Source organism: Thalassophryne amazonica, unplaced genomic scaffold, assembly GCF_902500255.1.
Source record: "Thalassophryne amazonica unplaced genomic scaffold, fThaAma1.1, whole genome shotgun sequence".
Classification (NCBI taxonomy): domain Eukaryota; kingdom Metazoa; phylum Chordata; class Actinopteri; order Batrachoidiformes; family Batrachoididae; genus Thalassophryne; species Thalassophryne amazonica.
The window spans coordinates 198,640-225,909 of record NW_022986242.1 but is presented as its reverse complement, the minus strand read 5'-3'; the positions used below and the strand labels follow the sequence as shown (position 1 = coordinate 225,909).

General features: G+C 45.8%; 1 protein-coding gene across 1 annotated transcript in view; it reads left to right on the top strand.

Moving 5' to 3' along the window:
- LOC117505756 (atrial natriuretic peptide receptor 1-like) overlaps positions 1–18,385 on the top strand; it is a 301,825-nt gene extending 283,440 nt beyond the window's left edge. Inside the window, exons 16-20 of the mRNA XM_034165299.1 lie at positions 15,877–16,000; positions 16,085–16,153; positions 16,329–16,503; positions 16,883–16,981; positions 17,249–18,385. Of these exons, the coding sequence (XP_034021190.1) occupies positions 15,877–16,000; positions 16,085–16,153; positions 16,329–16,503; positions 16,883–16,981; positions 17,249–17,394 (613 nt within the window). The 3' untranslated portion in view covers positions 17,395–18,385. The remainder of the gene's footprint in view (positions 1–15,876; positions 16,001–16,084; positions 16,154–16,328; positions 16,504–16,882; positions 16,982–17,248) is intronic.
- The last annotated feature ends 8,885 nt before the right edge of the window (positions 18,386–27,270 follow it).

The following is a 27,270-nucleotide window of genomic DNA, read 5'->3' as shown; positions in this document are numbered from 1 at the left end:
GTGGGATGGATGCCGTCTCTCCTAACAAGACCAGGTTTTCCCCAGAAGCTTTGCCAATTATCTATGAAGCCCACCTCATTTTTTGGACACCACTCAGACAGCCAGCAATTCAAGGAGAACATGCGGCTAAACATGTCACTCCCGGTCCGATTGGGGAGGGGCCCAGAGAAAACTACAGAGTCCGACATTGTTTTTGCAAAGTTACACACCGATTTAATGTTAATTTTAGTGACCTCCGATTGGCGTAACCGGGTGTCATTACTGCCGACGTGAATTACAATCTTACCAAATTTACGCTTAGCCTTAGCCAGCAGTTTCAAATTTCCTTCAATGTCGCCTGCTCTGGCCCCCGGAAGACAATTGACTATGGTTGCTGGTGTCGCTAACTTCACATTTCTCAAAACAGAGTCGCCAATAACCAGAGTTTGATCCTCGGCGGGTGTGTCGTCGAGTGGGGAAAAACGGTTAGAGATGTGAACGGGTTGGCGGTGTACACGGGGCTTCTGTTTAGGGCTACGCTTCCTCCTCACAGTCACCCAGTCAGCCTGCTTTCCCGACTGCTCGGGATCTGCCAGGGGGGAACTAACGGCGGCTAAGCTACCTTGGTCCGCACCGACTACAGGGGCCTGGCTAGCTGTAGAATTTTCCACGGTGCGGAGCCGAGTCTCCAATTCGCCCAGCCTGGCCTCCAAAGCTACGAATAAGCTACACTTATTACAAGTACCGTTACTGCTAAAGGAGGCTGAGGAATAACTAAACATTTCACACCCAGAGCAGAAAAGTGCGGGAGAGACAGGAGAAGCCGCCATGCTAAATCGGCTAAGAGCTAGTAGCTACGCTAACCTAGCGGATTCCTAAAAACACGCAAAGTGAATAATGTGTAAATAATTTAGAGGTGATCCAGCAGAAGGAGTGCTTTAGTTAAGGCATGTAAAGATTACACTGGGAAACAAATCGTAATCTAGATAACTAGATCAATCTAAGTGCGCAGATTAAACAGCTAACAGATACAGAAAAACACCGCTGTGCTCCGGAACAGGAAGTGATACAATACCGCAGTGACAGCCGACCACCAGTAGAGTAATCAGTACCGCATTAAAGTGTGACACACTACACACTGTGTGCTTGTCACATGCATACGTGTCAGTACTGCGTTTACTGCTCTACTAGACACTCCCACAGTCAGTACTGTGTTTACCGCTCTACCAGACTCTTCCGCAGTCAGTCCAACGTTTACCGCTCTACCAGACACTTCCACAGTCAGTACAACATTTACCGCTCTTCCAGACACTTCCACAGACAGTACCAAATTTACTGCTCTACCAGACACTCCTACAGTCACTACCACATTTACCGGTCTACCAGACACTCCCACAGTCAGTGCCGCGTTTACCCCTCAACCAGACACTTCCACAGTCAGTGCAATGTTTACCGCTCTACCAGACACTTCCACAGTCAGTACCAAATTTAGTGCTCTACCAGACACTCTCACAGTCAATACAGCATTTACCGCTCTACCAGACACTCCCAGTCAGTAGCACATTTACCACTCTTTTTTTCCCTTTTATTTTACAAAACAACATATAGCACAATCATACAACATGTCAGAAACACAAATAAATAAAGGGATACAGAAAGTATATGGAGGAATGTGCACGTGTGTAGAGTGTGTGTGTGCACAGAGTAAATACATGAGTGTTAATTCACAACAAATTTAACATCTTGGAGAATAAACAATTAATAACAGATCATAAATGTGCAGAAAATAGGCCCTGGCAACAAATATAAATAAAGATAAAGGCAAGAGGACAACATGACAACATAAAACGAAACAGGCAATAATACACACATATATACATATATGTACAAATACATACATATATACCCTCCCCCCCACACACACACACACATATATATATACACATATATACATGTATACATATACACATACATACATGCACACACGTATACAAAATATATATCTGTGTATTCTTCGGCATCCGTCGTCTCAAGAGACTATGGTGTAGACCCTAGTTGGTTCCTCTGCACATTCTGGAGTGGCTGTGAAGTCCGATCCTTGAATGGCAGTCTCTGCCGCACCTGGCACAGGCGAAGTGAGTGGGTTTCTGGGGCTCGCGTTGGCGCTCTTTCCGCTTTGCTCTCTTGTTGATGGCGACTGATTTCTGTGTTGCCTCCGAGGCTTTTGTGCCCTGTTTGATAGAAAGACGCCAAGCGGGGCAGTTGTCTGCACAGCTCTCCCACGTCTGGACATTGATGTTGCAGTTTTTCATGTCTCTCTTGCAGATGTCCTTGTAGCGCAGTTTTGGGCACCATATTGTCCTAGAGCCTTCTACCAGCTCACCATAGAGGATATCTTTGGGAATGCGGCCTGTATCCATCCGCCTGACGTGGCCGAGCCAACGGAGCCGTCTCTCGCAAAGCATGGAGTGCATGCTGCCCATGCTGGCACGTTCCAGCACCACGGTGTTGGGGATCATGTCTTGCCACTTGATCTGGAGGATGCGTCGCAGGCACCTCATGTGGAATCTGTTTAGTTTCCGCTCATGCCTTGAGTAGGTGGTCCATGACTCGCCGCCATAGAGGAGAGTGCTGAGCATGCAGGCCCGGTAGACTCGCATCTTGGTGTTCTCAGTGAGGTTGGAACTGTTCCACACTCGCTGGTTCAGTTTGGCCATGACTGCTGCTGCCTTGGCAATCCTGCGTCGATGGACAGTGTGCTAGAGATAATAGATCCAAGGTAGGTAAAGTTGTCGACCACTTCCAGGGTGTACCCGTCAATCGTGATTGCTGGTGGGAGCTGGGCACCCTGTGCCATGACATTGGTTTTCTTGAGGCTGATGGTCAGACCAAACTCCTTGCAGGCGAGAGAGAGGCGGCTGACAAGCTGCTGGAGGCCGTCTACTGTGTGTGATGCCAAGGCTGCATCGTCAGCAAACAGCATCTCATGAATGAGAACTTTGATGACCTTGGTCTTAGCGCGGAGTCGGGCGATGTTAAAGAGCTTGCCGTCGGACCTGGTATGGATGTAGACACCCTCGCTGCAGTCTTGGAAGGCAAACTGGAGCAGCATGGAGAAAAAGGTGCCGAACAGTGTTGGTGCGAGGACACAGCCTTGTTTCACTCCGCTGCTGACTGGAAATGCCTCAGACATTGCGCCGTGGTAGCAGACCGTGCTGTGCATGTTCTTGTGGAATGACATTACCACTGCAAGCAGGTGTGGGGAGCAGCCAATCTTCCGAAACAGGTTGAAGAGTCCGCTGCAGCTGACTAGATCAAATGCCTTCGTTAGATCGATGAAGGCGATGTAAAGTGGCATCTGCTGCTCCTGACACTTCTCCTGCAGCTGGCGTAGCGAAAAGATCATGTCCACTGTTGATCGACTGGCCCTGAAGCCACACTGGGACTTGGGGAAGACGCGGGCGGCGAGAGGTTGCAGGCGCGCCAGCGTGACACGGGCAAACGCTTTGCCAATGATGCTGAGGAGGGAGATGCCCCGGTAATTGTTGCAGTCGCTGCGGTCTCCTTTGTTCTTATACAGGGTGACAATGTTAGCGTCACGCATATCCTGGGGGATGTAGCCCTGTTCCCAGCAGAGGCAAAGTAGGTCGTGCAGTGGCTGAAGTAGTGCAGGTTTCCCGCTCTTGAGGACCTCTGGTGGTATGCCATCACTTCCAGGGGCCTTCCCACAAGCAAGGCAGTCTATGGCTTTACTGAGCTCTTCCACAGTGGGTGGGGTGTCTAGCTCCTCCAAGACCGGCATGTCTGGGATGGCGTTGAGAGCAGTGTCTGTAACGACGTTCTGTGTTGCGTACAGTTCCAGGTAGTGCTCGGTCCACCGCTGCATCTGCTTCTCCTGGTTGATGATGACTTCGCCCGTCTTGGACTTAAGGGGGGCTGTCTTGGTGGGTGCTGGGCCCGTTGTCTTCTTTATGCCCTCGTACATCCCTCTCGCGTTCCCTGTGTCAGCGGCGGATTGAATGCTGCTGCAGAGGTTCAGCCAGTAGGTGTTGGTGCAGTGGCGAGCGGTCTGCTGAGCCTCTTTCTTGGCAGTCCTAAGAGCTTGTAGAGTGCCGGGGCTTGGCTTGGATTTGTAAGCCAGGAAGGCTTTCCTTTTTGCTTTGACTACAGGTTCCATTTCCTCCCAATGGGCCTCGAACCAGTCGGGGCCGCTGTCCGCTCTTTCTTCCCGTAGGCAGTTATGGCAGAGTTGTAAACAGCATCACGAAGGTGGGACCAGTTGGAGTCAATGGTGTCGTCTGCAGGAGTTTTCTCAGCCAGCGTTGCTTCCAACTTGCTGATGAACTGCTGGGCTTTTTCTGGATTGCTTGCGCAGCGAGTGTTGATGCAGGGACGACCCTTCTTCCTGGAGTGGTGCAGCTTCTTTGGTGTTACACGCACCTTGCTAGCGATGAGGGCATGATCCGTGTCGCAGTCTGCACTGTGGTAGCTGCAGGTGAGGAGCACATTGGCGAGGTCCGAACGCCTGGTGATGACTAGGTCAAGCTGGTGCCAATGGCGGGAGCGCGGGTGCCTCCAGGACACCTGATGGATCTGCTTGCAGTTGAAGAAGGTGTTAGTCACGCATAAGCCATGAAAGCAGCACAGCTCCAACAGTCTTTGTCCGTTCTCGTTGATTTTTCCCTTCCCGAATCTTCCAAGGCATGTAGGCCAAGCCTCGTGATCAGCTCCAACTCTGGCATTGAAGTCTCCCAGGAGGTAAAAGCCTTTAGCGCTGAGGATCCTAGATATAACTTCATCCAGAGCCTGGTAGAACTGATCTTTCACCTCAGGTGTGGCACAGAGGGTAGGGGCGTACACGCTGATGATGTTGGCGGGGCCTGAGAATGTTGATAGCCGGAGGCTGGGGATCCTCTCTGAGCCTGCTACTGGGGGCTCGATGTAGCCGACGAGAGTGTTCTTCACAGCAAAGCCGACACCATGCTGCCTTGGTTCGTCCAGAGGCTTCCCTTGCCAGTAGAAGGTGTAGTTTGCTTCCCTAATGGTGCCGTTGTCTGCCAGCCCTGTTTCCTGTAGGCACGCGATATCGATGTTTAGTCGTGCGAGCTCTTTACAAAATATATATCTGTGTATATTAATAGCAATAATCATAACAACATCAATCCGTACCACAGCAACAACAACAATGATTAAACAACCTTTCAAAATAGTGTGACATTAATTATTGCGTTGTATCTGACCCATTCTTTTTTCTTTTTTTTTTTGTCTGTGTGGGTCTCATCTCGTATGGTGCATTTAAAACATTGTGGAATGTAGTGCATTAACAACACACAGGCATGAATGTGGGGTTAGAATGGACCGGATCCTTGAATGTGCAGTGTTTTATTTTTAATTATCTTTAATGTATATATATTAAATATATATATTAATTTAACCTGTCCTTGTGTTGTTGTCACTATTAGTATTTCATGCAGCCGTTAATCATATAATAGTAAAATTCGTGAAAAACAGTTACTGAGGAAGGATATATACATACATACATATATCATGTCATATATCATATAAAAATAATTATTATAATATTATCAATAATTATTATATTATCAATTATGAATACGAGGGCTGTCAATAAAGTAACGGCCCTTTTTATTTTTTTCAAAAACTATATGGATTTCATTCATATGTTTTTACGTCAGACATGCTTGAACCCTCGTGCGCATGTGTGAGTTTTTCCACGCCTGTCGGTGACGTCATTCGCCTGTGAGCACTCCTTGTGGGAGGAGTCGTCCAGCCCCTCGTCGGAATTCCTTTGTCTGAGAAGTTGCTGAGAAACTGGCGCGTTGTTTGATCAAAATTTTTTCTAAACCTGTGAGACACATCGAAGTGGACACGGTTCGAAAAATTAAGCTGGTTTTCAGTGAAAATTTTAACGGCTGATGAGAGATTTTGAGGCGATTCTGTCGCTTTAAGGACTTCCCACGGTGCGAGACGTCGCGCTGCGCTCTCAGGCGCCGTCGTCAGCCTGTTCAAGCTGAAAACCTCCACATTTCAGGCTCTATTGATCCAGGACGTCGTGAGAGAACAGAGAAGTTTCAGAAGAAGTCGGTTTCAGCATTTTATCCGGATATTCCACTGTTAAAGGAGATTTTTTTAATGAAAGACGTGCGGACGGGTTCGCGCGTCACGCGACGCTCCGCCACAGGAAAAACACCTCTGTTGAAAGCCTTAAGGACAAGTTGGAACATGTCCTGCTGTTAAACAATTTCTCATATACTCACTCCACTGAAAGCCATCAAAAGCCACCTGGATTTTACAAATGGTTATCAACACGGAGGTGTTTTTCCTGTGCCGCCGCACCGCGTCGGCTGTGTCCCGACGCGCGGACCCGTCCGCACGTCTTTCATTAAAAAAAATCTCCTTTAACAGTGGAATATCCGGATAAAATGCTGAAACCGACTTCTTCTGAAACTTCTCTGTTCTCTCACAACGTCCTGGATCAAGAGCCTGAAATGTGGAGGTTTTCAGCTTGAACAGGCTGACGACGGCGGCTGAGAGCGCAGCGCGACGTCTCGCACCGTGGGAAGTCCTTAAAGCGACAGAATCACCTCAAAATCTCTCATCAGCCGTTAAAATTTTCACTGAAAACCAGCTTAATTTTTCGAACCGTGTCCACTTCGATGTGTCTCACAGGTTTAGAAAAAATTTTGATCAAACAAAGCGCCAGTCTCTCAGCAACTTCTCAGACAAAGGAATTCCGACGAGGGGCTGGACGACTCCTCCCACAAGGAGTGCTCACAGGCGAATGACGTCACCGACATGCGTGGAAAAACTCACGCATGCGCACGAGGGTTCAAGCATGTCTGACGTAAAAACATATGAATGAAATCCATATAGTTTTTGAAAAAAATAAAAAGGACCGTTGCTTTATTGACAGACCTCGTATATAAATAGCCTAAAATTAAAAAAAATTATATACATATATATACATACACATACACCCATACATATATACATACATACAACTGGTGTGAGGTTATGAGAGAAAAGTTATTAATATTGACCAGATGCCAGTGGGTTCTGTGAGGGGGGTAGAGGTGAGTGTGCAATCAAGAGTGACGTGGTATTGATTTTTTTTCTCTTCCCTTCCCCTCCCCCCCTTCTTTTCCTTTCCCTTTCCCTTCCCCTCTCCTTTCCTTCCCTTTCCCTTTCCTTTCTCCTTCTCCCTCCTTCCTTTTCTTTCTTCTTCCCTCCTCCCTGAAAGGAAACTAAAACAATACCAAGTCAGTTAATGTTGAGTGGGAGGGTTGGGATTCTGCTGAGTCATTGTAGGGAGGTGAAGAATATTACATTGTGATGAAATCTGAGAAGATTTCTCCAATAATTGATGTTTATACGGTTTCGTGATTTCCAGTTCATGAGGATAGTTTTCTTGGCGATGGTTAGAGCTATGAGGACCAGTTTGAAATCTATAGTTTTTTTGGTAATGACTGAAGTGTCCCCTAGCAAGCAGAATGCGGGAGATAATGGGATGTGGCAGTCCAGCAAGGATGAAAGTGCCTGTGTAACCTGTTTCCAGAAGTGTCTGATGGGGGTGCAGTGCCATGTCGCATGAATGTATGTGTCTGTGCAGTTCTCTGTGCAGTGCATGCAAACTTCTGATGTGAGTCCCATTTTTGATAACCTTTCCCCGTGTAATGTGTTCTATGCAGTGTTTTGTATTGTATCAATTGTAAATTTGCATTATTAGTCATAAAATAAATATTTTTACAGATTTGATTCCAGAAGTTGGCATCGGGAGAAATTCACAAGTCATTTTCCCATTTGGATATTGGCAGAGATATGTCTTGAAGAGGTTTTAAAATAATCTTGTATATTTTGGAGGGTAATTTTTTGGATGAAGATTAATTAATTGTGATATTGCAGGTGGGAGTTGTAGATTTGATGATCTGAAATGTATTTTTGTTTGTAGAATTGATTTTAATTGCAGGTATTTCAGGAACTGATTGCTCCCAATGCCAAACCTCTGGATATAAGTGCTGTGTTCATGTGTGTTGGAAATTTGAGATTTTGTTTTATTTCGTCTATTGTTCTTATAAATAATGGAGATAAGATTGACCAAAAGTGTTTGTAGAACTCAGCAGGGAAGCCATCAGGTCCTGGTGCTTTATTGCTGGGCATTAAGTTAAGAGCGGAGTGAAGTTCTTTTTCTGAAATTGATCATTCTAATGCATTTGTTTGTTCTATGTTAAGCTTTGGTAAATGAATGTTGTTGAGAAATTGATTTATGTCTTCTTGACTTGGATTTAAATCAGAGGAGTACAAATTTGTGTAATAGTCTTGTAATATTTTATTTATTTCTTGTGGAGCACTGGTTGGCTCCCCTGCTGAATTCATGATGGAAGTTGTTGTTTTTTCTTTATTTCTTTTTATTTGGTTTGCTAGATATTTGCCAGATTTATTGCTGTGATGGAATGATTCTTGTCTCAGTCTGTGAATAAGGAATATATTTTGTTTGTTAATTATTTCATTTAGCAAAAGTTTATTTTTCTGAGTTCTCTGTGTATAATTTCAGTTGGTTTTGTTTCATTAATTGTCTCCAGTTCTTTAATTTTCATTTCTAACTGTGTTTGTTTTTCCTTTTCTACTTTCTTTTTATGGGCAGAGAATGATATTTTACCTCGCAGAACGGCTTTCCAAGTTTCCCAGAGTATTGTTGGTGAAGACTTTGGGGAGTCATTTATTTCGAGGAAGGATGTCCACTCTCTCTTAAAGTAACTGTCAAATTCTGAGTCCTGTAAAAGAGATGTGTTAAAACGCCATCTGCTAGAGCATTTCTGAAAAGCAGGCAAGTTCCAAGTGAATGTTACAGGGGAGTGGTCACTGATGGTGATTGGATATATTTGAGATTCGGAAATATTGGGTATGATTGAGTTGCTTGTTAAAAATAAATCAATACGAGAGTAAGATTGGTGAACTGATGAAAAAAATGTATATTCACGGGCATTTGGGTGTTGAAGCCTCCAACCATCACCAAGACCAAAATCACTCATGAACTGCTGTATAGTTATAGTAGAATGCCAAGGTTTATTTGAGGTTTTTGATCTGTCTATTGATGGGTTAATGACTGTATTGAAGTCACCTCCTACAATTACTGGGCAGTGCGAATGATTAGAAATAGATGAAAATAGATTATGAAAGAAGGAAGGATCATCGGAATTCGGACCATAAATGTTGACAATTGTGATTGGGTTATTGTTAATGGAAATGTTGATGATAATAAAACGCCCTTCTGGATCTGTAATTGTTGTGTTATGACTAAAATGTATATTTTTTTTTTATTAGGATACATAGTCCTCTTTGTTTTGAATTATATGGAGAAGAAAAGGAATTGGTAAATTGTGGGTTTTTTAAACTATGTTGATTTGAATGGGTGAGGTGTGTTTCTTGTAAGAGACAGATGTCTGCATGAATGCTGTGTAAATAATTTAGAACTTTAATTTTCTTTGCCAGAGAGCCAACCCCCCGAATGTTCCATGTTACAAATTTAAGCTGCATAATTTATTTTTATGGTAATCTGGAATGCTATGTGTGTGTGAATAAGTGTAAGTGTGTAAGAGTGAGATTGTGATGTGTGTGCACGTGTGGTTTGGAGCACAATAAATGTTAAGGAGAAGGGGAGAAAGGAAAGAAAAAAAAAAATGAAGACATCCCCAGACATACGTACAATAACATGAACAAATAAAACAAGAGAAACAACATAAGCGAGCAATGAGATACGTGCATGGTATGTACAGTGTGATAAGTGTGAGCGCGGTGCAAATAGATTTAGCTTCTTGGTAGAAAGAGTACGAAAGAAAACACAGGTGGTATGTAATGTTAGTAAAGCCAGGGTGTAATGTTTTTGTCTCTAAACAGTTGTCCGTCAATGTACAATTTATCAACTGTGATGACTGCTTTTTTACCTTGCTTCATCATGTCCTTGCGTATGGGAAATAACTGCTTGCGTCTGCGGATGATGTCTTGCGGGTATTGGTCATTAAGTCTGTAATGGGTCCCTTTCAGTTGTCTGCCTTGCCTTTGGACTAATTCTTTTTGTTTGAAATGTTCAAACTTCACGATAATGGGTCGGGGTCGGGTGGAGTTGGGGAGCTTGCGTCCTAAACGGTGCACACGGTGGAAAGTGATGTTGTTGACAGTATCTGGTGGGAGTTTGAGTTCTTTAATCATGAAGTCTCTTACCAGTTTTTCGGGGTTGTCGATGTGTGGGTCCTGAATGCCCGTGAAAATCAAGTTGTCCCTCATACTGCGTGCTTGTAGCTCCAGGACAGTTTCATTCATAGTTTTATTTTCGGTCGTGAGAGTGGCGAGCTGGGTTGAAACAGTGGAGAGTTGGTTTGTGAACGAGGTGACGGTGTTTTGTAGTGATGCATTTTCTTTAGTGAGAGATTCGATTTGATGTTGACTGTATTCTAAACTGCGGCGGAGTTCTTGGAATTCTTTATGCAGGAGTTCAATCAGCGCGATTCTTGAGTCCAGAGAAGATCATCGCTCCTTTATAGATAGTAAAAGGTTCGTAATTTCTGGGCTGTCCGATGGTTTAGCAGGAGAACACTGAAGTGAAAGATCAGATGATGAAGAAGCGGATTCTACCGTGCATGGTTATTAAGTCAGTTATTAAGCCTTTTGTTGAAATGTTTCTCAATGTAATCCTCCAGGTGCTCTAGTCCTGTATTGTAATCCAGTTTGTGTAAAATGGCACAGGATCAGATGAAAAGAAGAGAATAAGAACTTGAAGGGAGAAAAAATGTTTTTGCTGTTTAGCTAGCAGCAGCGCGCCGCCTGTTGTTTAGCTAGCAGCAGTGCTGTTTCATTTCAGCGCCGAAACACCTCGTTTCTGCTTCAAACTGCACTCCAATCATCATCCATCTCAACGACAGACATCCGAAGCCTTTGTACAAGCGTGTTTACCACTCTACCAGACACTCCCAAAATTAGTACACTGTTTACCAATCTACCAGACACTCCCACAGTCAGTACTTCGTTTACCGCTACACTAGACACTCCCACACACAGTACCGTGTTTACTCCTCGACCAGACACTTCCACAGTCAGTACCGCGTTTAACGCTCTACCAGACACTCCCACAGTCAGTACTGTATTTACCGCTGTACTAGACACTCCCAGTCAGTTACGGGTTACCACTCTGCCAGACACTTCCACAGTCAGCACCAAATTTACAGCTCTATCAGACACTCTCACAGTCAGTACAGTGTTTACCGCTTGACCAGACACTCCCACAGTCAGTACAGCGTTTACTGCTCTACCAGACACTTCCACAGTCAGGAACACATTTACCACTCTACCAGACACTTCTACAGTCAGTACCAAATTTACTACTCTACCAGACACTCTCACAGTCAGTACAGCGTTTCCCGCTCTGCCAAACACTCCCACAGTCAGTACCCAATTTACAGCTCTATCACACACTCACAGTCAGTGCAGCGTTTACTGCTCTACCAGACATACAGCGTTTACCTCTCTACCAGACACTTCCACAGTTAGTTCAGTGTTTAACACTCTACCAGACACTCCCACAGTCAGTACAGCATTTACCGCTGTACTACACACTCCCACAGTCAGTATAACATTTAGCGCTCGACCAGACACTTCCACAGTCAGTACCAAATTTACAGCTCTATCAGACACTCTCACAGTCAGTACCGCATTTACCGCTCGACCAGACACTCCCACACTCAGTACAGCATTTACCGCTCTACAACACACTCTCACAGTCAGTACAGCATTTACCGCTCAACCAGACACTTCCACAGTGGGTACCAAATTTACAGCTTTATCAAACACTCTCACAGTCATTACAGCGTTTACTGCTCTCCGAGACAGTACAGTGTTTACCACTCTACCAGACACTTCCACGATCAGTACTGCGTTTACCACTCTACAAGACACTCCCACAGTCAGTACCGCATTTACCACTCTAACAGACGCTTCCACAGTCAGTCCAACGTTTACCGATCTACCAGACACTCCCACAGTCAGTACCCAATTTACAGCTCGATCACACACTCTCACAGTCAGTACAGCGTTTACTGCTCTACCAGACACTTCCACAGTTAGTACAGTGTTTAACACTCTACCAGACACATCCACAGTCAGTACAGTGTTTACCGCTCTACCAGACACTCCCAGTCAGTACCGTGTTTACCACTCTACCAGACACTCCCACAGTCACTACAGCATTTACCGCTCGACCAGACACTCCCACAGTCAGTACCAAATTTACAGCTCTATCAGACACTCCCACAGTCAGGACAGCATTTGCCGCTCTACTACACACTCCCACAGTCAGTACAGCATTTACCGCTCTACCAGACACTTCCACAGTAAGTACCAAATTTACTGCTCGACCAGACACTCTCATAGTCAGTACAGCATTTACCACTCTACCAGACACTCCCAGCCAGTACCGCATTTACTGCTCTACCAGACACTCCCAAAAAGTAAGCGTTTACTGCTCTGCCAGACACTCCCAGTCAGTACGTTTACCGCTCTACCAGACACTCCCAGTCAGTAATGCATTTACCACTCTACCACACACTCCCACAGTCAGTACTTCATTTACCACTGTACTAGACACTCCCAGTCAGTAATGCATTTACCACTCTACCACACACTCCCACAGTCAGTACTTCATTTACCACTGTACTAGACACTTCCACAGTCAGTACCGCGTTTACCGCTCTACCAGACACTCCCACAGTCAGTACTGCATTTACTGCTGTACCCGACACTCCCACAGTTAGTACCATGTTTACCGCTCTACCAGACACTCCCACAGTCAGTACAACTCTTACCGCTCTACCAGACACTTCCACAGTCAGTACTGTATTTACCGCTGTACCAGACACTCCCACAGTCAGTACAGCATTTACCGCTGTACTACACACTCCCACAGTCAGTATAACATTTAGCGCTCGACCAGACACTTCCACAGTCAGTACCAAATTTACAGCTCTATCAGACACTCCCACAGTCAGTACAGTGTTTACCGCTTGACCAGACACTCCCACAGTCAGTACAGCGTTTACCGCTCTACCAGACACTTCCACAGTCAGGAACACATTTACCACTCTACCAGACACTTCCACAGTTAGTTCAGTGTTTACCACTCTACCAGACACTCCCACAGTCAGTACAGCATTTTCCGCTCTACTACACACTCCCACAGTCAGTACAGCATTTACCGCTCAACCAGACACTTCCACAGTGGGTACCAAATTTACAGCTATATCAAACACTCTCACAGTCATTACAGCGTTTACTGCTCTCCGAGACAGTACAGTGTTTACCACTCTACCAGACACTTCCACAGTCAGTACCGCATTTACCTCTCTACCAGACACTCCCACGATCAGTACTGCGTTTACCGCTCTACAAGACACTCCCACAGTCAGTACCGCATTTACCACTCTACCAGACACTCTAACAGTCAGTACAGCGTTTATCGATCAACCAGACACCCCCAGTCAGTACCGCGTTTACCATTCTACCAGACACTCCCACAGTTAGTACAGTGTTTAACACTCTACCAAACACTCCCACAGTCAGTACAGCATTTAACCACTGCACTACACACTCCCCCAGTCAGTATAACATTTAGCGCTCGACCAGACACTTCCACAGTCAGTACCAAATTTACAGCTCGACCAGACACTCTCACAGTCAGTACAGTGTTTACCGCTTGACCAGACACTTCCACAGTCAGGAACACATTTACCACTCTACCAGACACTCCCACAGTCACTACAGCATTTACCGCTCTACCAGACACTTCCACAGTAAGTACCAAATTTACTGCTCGACCAGACACTCTCATAGTCAGTACAGCATTTACCGCTCTACCAGACACTCCCAGCCAGTACCGCATTTACTGCTCTACCAGACACTCCCAAAAAGTAAGCGTTTACTGCTCTGCCACACACTCCCAGTCAGTACCACGTTTACCGCTCTACCAGACACTCCCACAGTTAGTACAGCTTTTACGACTCTACCAGACACTTCCACAGTCAGCACCCCATTTACCACTCTACCAGACACTCCCAGTCAGTAATGCATTTACCACTCTACCACACACTCCCACAGTCAGTACTTCATTTACCGCTGTACTAGACACTTCCACAGTCAGTACCGCGTTTACCGCTCTACCAGACACTCCCACAGTCAGTACCGCGTTTACCGCTCTACCAGACACTCCCACAGTCAGTACTGCGTTTACTGCTGTACTCGACACTCCCACAGTCAGTACTGCGTTTACTGCTGTACTCGACACTCCCACAGTCAGTACCATGTTTACCGCTCTACCAGACACTCCCACAGTCAGTACAACTCTTACCGCTCTACCAGACACTTCGACAGTCAGTCCAAATTTACAGCTCTACCAGACACTTCCACAGTCAGTACCACAATTAGTGCTGTACCAGACACTCCCAGTCAGTACTGTATTTACCGCTCTACCTGACACACCCACAGTCAGTACTACGTTTACTGCTGTACAAGACACACCCACAGTCAGTATAACATTTAGCGCTTGACCAGACACTCCCACAGTCAGTACCGCGTTTACCGCTCTACCAGACACTTCCACAGTCAGTACAGCGTTTACTGCTCTGCCAGACACTCCCAGTCAGTACCGCGTTTACCGCTCTACCAGACACTCCCAGTCAGTACCGTGTTTACCGGTCTTCCAGACACTCCAACAGTCAGTACAGCGTTTACCGCTCTACCAGACACTCTTACAGTCAGTACAGTTTTTACCGCTCTACCAGACACTCCCACAGTCAGTACATGGAGGGAGAGGTGGTGGTCTAGTGGAGGTGATGGTCTAGTGGTTAAGGTGTTCGGCTTGAGACCAGAAGATCCTCGGTTCAAATCCCCGCCTGACCCTATTGTGTAGCGAGCGCCATGTATGGCAGCACCCTGACATCGGGGTGAATGTGAGGCATCATTGTAAAGCGCTTTGAGAGTCTGATGCAGATGGAAGAGCGCTATATAAATGCAGTCCATTTACCATTTACATTATTTACTGCTCTACCAGACATTCCCAGTCAGTACCACATTTACTGCTCTACCAGACACTCCCACAGTTTAATGCTCTACCAGACACTCCCACCGTCAGTACTGCATTTAATGTGTAGGTGACATGATATGTAATGTTTTTTTGAGCATTTAAGACTAAAATTAAACAACAGTTCAAAATCTATCCTTTCCTGCTGCGCGGTTACTGAAAAAATAAATTTTCGGATTTTGAACTGTGCGCCAATAAAAAAACAGAAACGTCCAGGCGAGTCCCAACATTGGAGAAGAAGGAGGAAGTGACATCAGCACGAGAACCATTATCTTAATAGTCCCATTTGCTTTATGGATTAATTTATGGCTATTTACAGGCTACAGACAGCCCCGTTTCCACCGAGTGGTGTTGGGTCGGAGCTGCACCGGGGTGTCAGTGTCAGAACGGTTAATTCTCGCCAGCAGAAACCTTTTAATTGGCAGGTGGAACACTTACATTGACGAGCACACATGCATGGTGCCTGCAGCTTCTCGACTCAACACGGAGGCAAAACTGAGTATTTTCAGATTTTTTTAAATTATTTTTTTATTTTATTGTTTTGTGGATCATGGTACGATTTTGTTATGATTATTTGTGCACATTTTTTCGTGACACCTACACTTTAATGCTCTACCAGTTACTCCCACAGTCAGTATTGCGTTTAGTGCTTTACCACAGTCAGTAATGCAGTATTTATAGGCCTTTGCACTGACTATTTTGTTATTTGTCATTTCTCCAAAACTGTGCCACGCTGGAAAATTTTGATGTGTCAGTTCGGTGGCGGAGCAGCTGAAACGGGGTGAGACTGTTGAGGCAGAGGCCTTCGACTCCGTCACCATCTACTTCAGTGACATCGTGGGCTTCACCGCCATATCTGCAGAGAGCACGCCGCTGGAGGTGAGCGAGTGTTCCCTTTACTTCTTCCACCAGTACTGACAGCGACTTTGTTCACAAATTACAGCTTGACCTCTAACCCTGCAGGTGGTGACCCTGCTCAATGACCTGTACACCTGCTTTGATGCCATCATCGACAACTTTGACGTGTACAAGGTGATGAACTCCTCTTTTTACATCACATCATCATCTATCAGCGATGATCTGTCACAGACACGAGCGATCGGCCCACTGTGACACATCGTATCTTGTAGTAGGACGCATCGTCTGCAGTCACGTCTGACATTTAGTACATCCTAACCTGGTATTTGTGTTCCTGTGGATCCCCCAGGTGGAGACAATCGGCGACGCCTACATGGTAGTGTCCGGGCTGCCCGTGAGGAATGGGAAGCTGCACGGCAGGGAAATCGCCCGCATGGCCCTCGCCCTGCTGGACGCCGTCCAAACCTTCAAGATCCGCCACATCCCAGAACAGCAGCTCAAACTACGGATTGGAATCCATAGTGGTCAGACGGCTGTGTTTTAAAATAACGCCAGCATTTATTCCCATCTGTTTTCACAAAAAATGTATTCATTGGTCCCAAATAAACTCTGTGATGACATCAAAGTCTGTGTGTGGAACTCTGCTCACACACTGTCAGGAGAGTCCAAACTGCTGTCACATTTAAAACCAATCACACAATAAACACAAACTTAAAGGTCCAGAAAAAAGTCACCTGTCTTTTATGAGATTCGCCTGTAATCAGATTAAGTTTTTTCCTCCTTTTCTTCAAATCCTGATTTGTGTTCTGAACTTGGGCTCTCACAGTAAAACTGCTTGACTTGAGGGGCAACTTTCTTTGGGAAGTGTGGAATTGACACGCGGTCTCATTTTCCTGTCTTTAGGTCCTGTGTGCGCCGGCGTGGTCGGCCTGAAGATGCCGCGGTACTGCCTGTTTGGTGACACGGTCAACACGTCATCGCGTATGGAGTCGACTGGAGTAGGTCAGTGTGTGCAAACGCTTAACGTGACACAAGCTGTTCATGAAGATTACCGGAGTGAATGTAGCACCTCCTTGAGGAAAAATATATCAGTTACAATGAACTGAATAAAATTTCAGACCTGCAGAAACTGCATTTCGTTCTGCCTGTAAGGGTCGAGTGACAATAAAGTGAGTCTGTGTCTTAAAGTGTGTGACATTGCGATAATGGCTGCAGGACGCATCCATCATATCATAACGTAAAATAAATAATGTTTGTGTGTTTGTTCAGCACTGAAGATTCACGTGTCGGCTGCGACTCGCGATGTCCTGCAGGAGTTCAACTGCTTCCAGCTGGAGCTTCGAGGAGACATCGACATTAAGGGCAAAGGAAAGATGACCACTTATTGGCTGCTGGGAGAGAGTGACAGCCAATGACAACGCACTGCGGACAGGGCGATGGTGGGAAGGGAGGAGGAGACAAAGGAAAGCGAGAACACAAGGAGCTGAGGAGACAAAGGAAGGAGAGAAGAGAACGTGCTGAGGAGACAAGGAGACAAAGGAAAGCTTATAAGTGAAAATGGGGGAGGATGACATCCGGTTTCACTCCCTCACTGTCCTGCAACAGATCCTTCAGCGGTTCTGGTTCTTGGGCACACGGTTCTGAAACTTTTCAGCCCACAAAAGGTGGAAAAAACTTGTGGAATAAACGCTGCCAAAAGCTGAAACAAATCGAGGATCTTCGATGAAGTCCTAAAAGAAAAAAAAAAAAAACTTGAACCTGCAGAACCAAGAGTCTGACTCGGGAGTCCGAGTCTGGTCACAGAGTTCATCCTGTATTTTGTGTATTTTTATGTTTAATTCAGGTTCACATTGGAGCGGAACTACATTTAAATATTGTGAAAGTTTGTTTATATTGAATAACTTTAATGAATGAATGATGTACAGTGAGTAAAGTGTCTTATTTTCAAGGTCACATTTTTGTCAGCGGTTATGAAGGAAAAAAAGACTTTCTCAAAACTGTAGTAACTCACCTTATTCACATCAGGGCAGTATTGTGCAGTGGACAAGGTTCTCTATCTGGGTTCACAATCCTGTCCAGGCCACACCCCCTTCAGTAGAATTCCTTGATTCTTTGATTTTTCTTGGTATTCATGATTCTCACATTGCTGCTCCTGACTAAGCTTTTAAAGCCAGATTAACTAAACAATAAAATAATCCGAATTTAAGTGGTGTTGAAGATGATGTGACGTTTGTGTTGCAGAGCAGATGATAAAATACATTAGCTTCAAACACAGAATTACTGTTTTTCAGATGGCATACTTTATGAGCTGAGAAAATATTTTTGCAAACAGTATGCTGCCCCCTTGTGGAAAAAAGTAAATGCCTCCTTTGCAGTGATATAAGATTCTTAAAGTGTAGGTGACACAATATGTAATGTTTTTTGAGTATTTAAGACTAAAATTAAACAACAGCTTGAAATGTAACCTTTCCTGGTGCACAGTTACTGAAGAGATAGATGTTTGGATTTTGAACTGTGCACCACTAAAAACCAGGAACTTCCCGGTGACTCCCGACATTGGAGAAGAAGGAGGAAGTGATATCAGCATGAGAACCATTATCTTAATATCCCATTAATTTATGGATTTTTACAGGCTCCTGACAGCCCCGTTTCCACCGAGTGGTTTGGGTCAGTACTGCACGGTATTTTCGGTATCAGAATGGTTAATTCTCGCTGGCAGAATCATTTTGATTGGTAGGTGGAACACTTATATTGACGAGCGCACATGCATGGTGTCCCCGGCTTCTCCACTCGACACGGAAGCAAAACTGAGTATTTTGACATTATTTTATTGTTTTGTGGATCATGGGATAATTTCATTGCATCCAGACTGAGACGTTATGAGCGGATGAGAGACTGGGAGCCTTACAACTTGTGGCACAAAGCGGTGCACGGTGGAAGAAGAGGAAGATTCGTTCACAGCAGAGGCTCCATCCATCACGTGCAATTAATGGATTGCACGTGATGGATGGAGTGCAATCCATCACGTGCACGAGTTTGGTGCCAGCAGGTGGTGCTGTAACTTAGCACCAAACTCCATGTGACAAATGGATGTTTCTTCAGCCAGGACATAAGGAATTAAATAATTTTCAGACCTCATTTTGTAAAGGTGGATTTTCATCAGACTGAAGATGATCTGACTGAAATGGACAGGTAAGACTATATTATTTACTTCTTGTGTGAATGGTTTTAATATTTAATAATACGTGTTACGCTCTTAACGTACAGTACACTAACTGTATTCAAGGAGGAAACAATATTTATTTTAAAAATAGCTGACATTTTCAGTCCCTCGTGACATCAGAATCACCTTCACACTGGACTTCAAAAAAAAAAAAAATCTCCACACTAGGAAAAAAAGTCCAAAACCAACTCAACCTCCACTGTGTTGATTTGGTCTTGAATTGATTTGGACCTGAATCAGCAGGTACCATTCTGGTGATGAGGTAACAACAATATGGCCGCAGCTGAGGGCTGAAATAGAGCACAGGCTTCAGACAGCTGGAGTTTATCCTTCACCTGCACACTTATCGACTTTTATTGTTCAGGATTTTTTAAAATATCAACATTTCATCATTTTTAGTGATTATTTGTGCACATTTTTTGGTGTCACCTACACTTTAAAATCCCTGAATCTGTAATACCGTGTTTTATGTCTCCGGAGCTTCAGTATCGAAAACAGCGTCTGTAAAAATGTAGTATTTAAATTTACTGAGGGGTTGTTGTTTTGTTGTTTTAGTGAATTGGAAAAGGGCTTTTTCTGCGTCCAATCTTCAGCCTGAACGTTTTGAACTGGACACAAAACTCACCAGCAGGGGATTGAACCTGTGACCTGGTGGTCACGTGACAGCACACGTCTGTGGAGCAGGAACCATCAGCAGCAGGAGAGAGTTCCTGTCATCGAATGAACTTTTCATAGAAAGAAATTAGAAGTATAAGCTTTAACATTTCCATACACAACATCAAGAGGAGAAACGAGAAATTAACTAAATCCAGTAATGAGACATGAAGCTGAAGAAAGCTTCAGTTCACTTCCTATGTCGACTCCGTTTGAATCTTTTTTTATTGTTGCATTTAAATTTGATGTTTGAACATTTGTCCTTAAAATGAGCAAAAACACAAACAGTTAAACCAGCAACGTGCAGTTCAATAAAAAATATTCTTATATCTGTGCTTTAAAATGAGGCTGAGTTCTGAAAATAAATCTGTTGTGTTTTATTACAGTTAAAAATTATCTCAGATGCTTCAAAAATCCAAAAAATAACAAACAATAAGGAGAGAAGAACTCAAACACAAATGTGCCCGCTCAAGCTTTTAAAATGTTTTGGCCCCGCCCCTTTTTGACAAGTTACAATTCGGCTCATGGTGGGAATTTTTTTTTTTTTTTCCAGCTGGAATTTTTTCCAGCTTATTTTGCATTTACTCAGTGATCTGACAGTTTGCACGCTGGACTGTTTGTTTCTAAATCGCAGCTACTTTCCCAGCGGCCACTTCCGGAGGTCACAGCTTTGTTGTGATTTGGCATTATATAAATGAAAGTAAACTGGAAAAAAAGGACCTAAATGACATGGTGAGATGCTGAGGAGCTTTACTCATTCATGTCTGCGACATACGAGGTCTGTTAGAAAAGTATCGGACCTTTTTATTTTTTGCAAAAATCTGATGGATTTGAATCACGTGTGCTTGCATGAGCAAACCTTGAGCCTTCATGCGCATGCGTGAACTTTTTCACGCCTGTCGATTGCATCATTTTCTGGTAAGCAGCCTTTGTGTGAGGACATGTATAGTGCGCTCTGCGGATTTTCATTTCAAGGAAAAAGGCAGAACGACTGGAGCAGCGCCGTATCAAATTTTGCCAGAAACTGGGTGACAGCCAGGTGGAAACCATTCAGATGATTCAGACGGCTTTCGGTGACTTTTCAGTCGTGTGACTATCTGAGAAATTGTGGAAGAAGTGGGCATGTCACAGCATGTCCTGTGAGACTTCAACACGGATGCGCTTTTGCTCCGTCAGCAGCAGCATGAATTTCGCCGCCTCTCTTTTCATGGCCAAATCTTCTGTCACAGTGGAATGTACCGAAAAAGTGCTGATGTCCACCTCTTCCACAATTTCTCAGATAGTCACACGACGGTCCCGCATCACCACAGCGTTCACTTTGGAAATGATCTGGTCATTTCAGCATGTTGATGGCCGACTGGAGCGTGGCTCGATCTCCACCGTTGTGTGGACGTCTTTAAACCAGTTGTACCACTCCTTAACCTGTGTGATGCCCATAGGATCGTCACCGAACCTTGATCACACGGAGCAAGTTGTTGTGGAAAGCTGACAAACGTCATGAGACGTTCCCAATTCGGGGAGTATCATTATTTGCAGGAGCTGCGTCTGGATGACGGCCACTTTTAGCAGCCCTTCTGCCTCTACAGGACCCAGTTTGAGGACCTCCTGTCCCGTTCATGCGCGCACATGTAAACAATTAAAAAAATAAAAAAACTCCGCTCCCCCTCCTGCGGGGCTGCTGCTCGCTCCAAAAACTCTGTCATAACTGTGTTTAGAAACCAGTCACCATTTGTTTTATTATACATCTGTGTAGTTAATAAATAAAACAGTCTTCACGGATGATTCGCTCGCACGCGCACGTTTAAAAAAAAAAAAAACTCTGCTGCCCCTGCTGTGAGGCTGCCACTCGCTCTTCCCCCAAACTCTGTCATAATTGTGAAATAAAGGACAAAAGGGACATGCTCACAGGCTGACTACCAGAGACAGGACATGTTCACGTCCAACTCAGTCACACTCCAGACATCTCCATGTCACTACATCCAGTCCCTGATTGGTCATGGCGGTGCGACAAGATGAAAAAGTTCAGATTTTTCAACTTGAGGAGGAGGGCAACGCAACATGAAGTGACGCAATATCGCACCACAAACGTGCCAATCGCTCAAAATCGCTTTATTCGGGTACATCGTGTCGTGCTGCGTGGCTTGGCGCCACAATGCGTCCTTCCATAGGGATTACATGGCAACCTGTCGCTCGCGTCGTGCCCGGTGTGAACGCGGCATAAGAGACTCAATATACAGTGGGCCGGGTACCCGCTATGCTGAGCACCCGGACGTACCTGCAGACATTCAGAAGAAACTGAGAGGCTGCAGGGGCGGACGGACAAAGTGGAGAAGGACTTATATTCCGTCTGTGGTCATGGGCAATGTAAGGTCTCTCCGCAACAAGACCGAGGAGCTAGCAGCGCTAACCCGTTTCCAGAGGCTGTTTAAGGGCTGCAGTCTCATGTGCTTCACGGAGACATGGTTGGATGAACATGTACCAGACTCTTTAATCAACATGGACGGCTTCACACTCATCTGTGCGGACAGGACGCTGGCAGAGAGCAGAAAAAAGAGAGGAGGGGGGCTCGCCGTTTATGTGAATGAGAGATGGTGCAGCGCAGCTCATATTCACATCAAAGACCAGATTTGCTCCTTGGACATGGAGCTACTCGCAGTGAGCAGTGAACTCCCACGGGAGTTTGGGAGTGTGATTGTGCTCTGCGTGTATATTCCTCCCAATGCCGACGCCACCGCTGCCTGTGAGCGGATTCACAGCACAGTCACGTGGCTGCAGACGCAACACCCCCGCGCCCTCCTCCTCATCACCGGGGACTTTAACCATGCCTCCCTCTCCACCACCCTCCCCACGTTCACCCAGTACGTCACGTGTAAAACCAGGGACAGTAGAATACTGGGCCTCTTTTACGCCAATATGGAGGACGCTTACACCTCCACCCACTGGGACGCTCTAATCACAATCTCGTCTATCTGCTCCCCCAGTACACACCCAGAGTGAGAAGAGAGCCAGTGCAGAAAAGGTCAGTGAAACTCTGGACTGAAGAGGCCACTGAGAGGCTGAGGGACTGTTTCAGAACCACAGACTGGAGCATGTTTCAAAACTCTTATGGTGAAGACATCAACGGCCTGATCCAGTGTGTCACTGACTACATGAACTTCTGTGTGGAGAGCACTGTGCCCACCCGGAGGGTAAGGTACTTTCCCAACAACCACCCTGGTTGACCCCTGAGCTGAAGTTCCTGATGAACCAGAAGAAGAGGGCTTTCAACTCGGGAGACAGAGAGGAGCAGCGTAGAGTCCACCAGAAGCTCCAGTGGAAGATCCGTGCAGCCAAGAAGGTGTATGGAGGGAAGATGGAGGAGCAGCTGGCCCAGAACAACATCAGAGACGTGTGGAGATGCCTCAAGACCGCCTCCAGATTTGGGCAGGGTGCCAGCAGGACTGCAGATGGGGATTCTCGGTTCGCAGAGGAGCTAAACAGCTACTTTAACCATTTTGGCTCCTCCACGCCTGCCCCCCTGCCTGCTCCCAGCCCTCCACATGTCTCCAGCAGCCAGGTCTCCAGTCCCTCTGACCCCCCACCTTCTACCCCCTGGTCACCTCCACTGCACCCCGGACCTCGTCCCTCCTCCCTCACGACTGTATTCAGCACCAGCCCACCTCAGCTTCCCCCTCCCCTCCCCCCCTCACTGTAACGCCAACCGAGGTGAGAGGCCAGCTCCTGTGGCTGAAGCATAGGAAAGCAGCAGGACCTGATGGGATCCCCCCAAGGCTGCTGAGGACCTGTGCAGATAAGCTCTGTGAGGTCCTCAGCCACATCTTCAACATGAGCCTCATAGACCTCCTGTGTAGTCCCGGTTCCCAAAACACCGCACGCCAAGGAACCAGCCCACTACAGCCCAGTTGCCCTGACCTCCCACCTCATGAAGACCATGGAACGGCCTGTTTCACCTCCGCAACACCCTGGACCCACTGCAGTTCGCCTACAGGCCCAACACTGGGGTAGATGACACTGTCATCTACCTACTGCAGCGAGTGCTCACTCACCTGGAGACCGGCGGGTGCGCTGTGAGAGTCATGTTCTTTTTTTTTTTCCAGCGCTTTCAACACCATCAGACCGGCGATGCTGTGGGGGAAGCTGGAGGACGCAGGTGTGGATGGACACCACGCCGCCTGGACCATGGACTACCTCACTGACCGCCCGCAGTACGTGCGGCTGTGTGGCTGTCAGTCTGAGGTGGTTAGGTGCAGCACCGGGGGCCCCCAGGGCACGGTCCTCTCACCTTTCCTCTTCACCCTCTACACCTCGGACTTCACCTACAACACAGACAGCTGGCACCTCCAGAAGTTCTCTGATGACTCCGCCATTGTGGGTCGTGTGTCTGAGGGGAACGAGCTGGAGTACCAGTCGGTCATCACTGACTTCATGGACTGGTGTGAGCGCAACCACTTGTGTCTCAACACCAGTAAGACGAAGGAGATAGTGATCGACTTCAGGAGGAAACCACCACCTCACCCACCGGTGAACATCCAGGGGGAGGACATACAGACTGTGGACAGTTTGAAATACCTGGGTGTTCACCTCAGCAGCAAACTGGACTGGACTCACAACACTGACGTCGTGTACAAAAAAGGCCAAAGTCGCCTCCACCTCCTGAGGAGACTGAGATCCTTTGGAGTGAGCAGGCCTCTGCTTAAGACCTTCTACAACTCTGTTGTAGCCTCTGCTCTCCTCTATGCTTTCGTCTATTGGGCCCCGGGCAGCACAGAGCGGGGGAGAAACAGACTGAACAAGCTGGTCAGGAAGTCCAGCTCTGTCCTGGGCTGTCCTCTGGACTCTCTGGAGGAGATGGCTGAGAGGAGAGTGTTAACCAAGTTCAAATCCATCATGAACAACTCCTCTCACCCTCTGTACCGGACTGTAGTGGAGCTGAGCAGCTCGTTCAGTGACAGACTGAGGCACCCTCAGTTCAAGAAGGAATGATACCGCAGGTCGTTCCTCCCTGCTGCTGTCAGCCTGTACAATAACACTGTTCTGCCTTCTTACCTCCATAAACATTGTGAAATAACCACATGCAATAATATGTCCACAAATCACGTGCAATATTAATATGTCCACAAATCATGTGCAATAACAACTCTTACAAATCCCAGCACTAATGTCACCTTATCACATCTAAACTCCACATATTCCACATATCCACATATAACTTCACATATTGTAAAGAAGATGCTCCAATCTCCTTTTCAATCCCAATCATATATATATATATATATATATATATATATATATTCTTTCTACCTCATTTCTTATGTCTTGTACTGTTACAAGTATTATTATTATTGCTTATCCTTGCACACGCAGTTTGATGAACATTTTCCTCTACTTGCACCCATCTTGTGTGTTTTTTAAGAGCTGACATAACATGTGAATTTCTCCTCTGTGAGATCAATAAAGTTTATCTTTAAATGAAAAGTTTAGGAGCGGCGATGCATACTAAAGTGAAAGTAGAACTTTTTGTGGAACGCAGCATCAATGACTGTACAGGGACCGAGCAGTCAATATGTCAGTAACTTGCCACTGAATTCCCGTGAGATCCCACAAGATCTTTTTATTGTCAAACAAGGAAGCATCAATCCAGGAAGTGTTCAACATTTGACTTTTTTTAAATTTAATGAGAAACAAAAAGTTACACAGAAACCTTACAGAGGATTAAACATTGGTCTGCCCTACCTCCACTGTGCATGTGTCATTTTGGAGCTCAGCCACTTGTCTAAGACAGCCTCTTCATCCAAAGCGATCAAAAGGATTATTAACCATCAGATGACAAGGTAAAACCTCTTACAATCATTCTAAAGTAAGTTTTAAGCAGAAACGGCCATTTTAAACAGAAATGAGGCAATACTCTGTGACACCTTGAAATAACTGACACGCAGTGAACGCATCAGCTAGCACCTCCTGTAGCTGTGGCGCTCTGATCACTTCCTCCGTCTTTTATGATAAAATCATGCTGAATTTATGTGGAAATGATTGTTGTATAAAAGCTTCAGATATCTGTTGCTGAGATAGATGATGACTGGAGGCAGTTTGAAGCAGGAATGAGGTGATAATCGGTGAACCGCGGCTGATAATGCATGCGCAGTGACGGCAGGGCGGACTGTTCTGTTGGTGACACCAGGATCGGGTCGCGGGAGCAACAGCTCTAGCAGGGGACCCCAGACTTCCTTTTCCCAGGCCACATTGACCACCTCTGACTGGGGGATCCTGAGGCGTTCCCAGGCCAGTGTGGAGACGGCAGTCGGATACTGTGGAGACTTTTGAATCACGTTTAAAGACTCATTTGTTTTCCTTGTTTTATCATTAGTGTTATGATGTGTTTTTATTCTTGTATTCTTTTATGGTTTTGTCTTTTTATTGTGTTTATAAATTTTTAACTCAGTTTTTTCTGTTTTTATTATGTTGTGTGAAGCACCTTGAGACGATCTCATCGTGAATTGGCACTATATAAGTTAATAAAATTGAATTTGAGATATAATCTCTCCACCTAGTCCTGGGTCTTCCCTGGGGTCTCCGCCCAGATGGATGTGCTTGGAACAAGTCCCTTGGGAGGTACCCAGGGGGCATCATTACCAGATGTCTGAACCACCTCAGCTGGCTCCTTTCAACATGAAGGAGCAGTGGATCTACTCTGAGCTCCCCACAGATGACCGAGCTTCTCACCCTATCTCAAAGGGGGACACCAGCCACCCTCCTGAGTAAGCCCATTTTGGCTGCTTGTACCCGCAGTCTAGTTCTTTCAGTCATGACCTAACCCTCATGACCACAGGTGAGAGTAGGACTAAAGAGTGACCAAAAAGCCAAAAGGCAAGAGCTTTGCCTTTTGGCTCAGCTCCCTTTTTCGTCACAACAGTACAGTAGAGTAAATACAACACCGGCCCTGCTGCTCCGATTCTCCGGCCAATCTCACACTCCATTGTCCCCTCACTCGTGAACAAGACCCGAGGTACTTGAACTCCTGCAAGTGGGGCAAGACCGTTCTCTGCTGAGAACCATGGCCACAGGTTTAGATGCGCTGATCCTCATCCCAGCAACTTCACACTCGGCTGTGGAACCTCTCTCTCTCTCTCTCTCTCTCTCTCTCTCTCTATAGCTTTTCCACATTTTGTTATGTTACAGCCTAATTCCAAAACTGATGAAAATGCAGTGTTTGACGTGAATGCCAGGCGTTGTCATTGGAGGTCACGTGATCTTGAATTCTGACATGCTCTCCAGGCTTTAAGTTGCGCAGTGGTTTAGCTCTCATCAATCAATTTATTTTCAATCAATTTCATTTATATAGCTCCAAATCACAACAAAGAGTTGCCCCAAGGCGCTTTATATTGTAAGGCAAGGCCATACAATAATTACGGAAAAA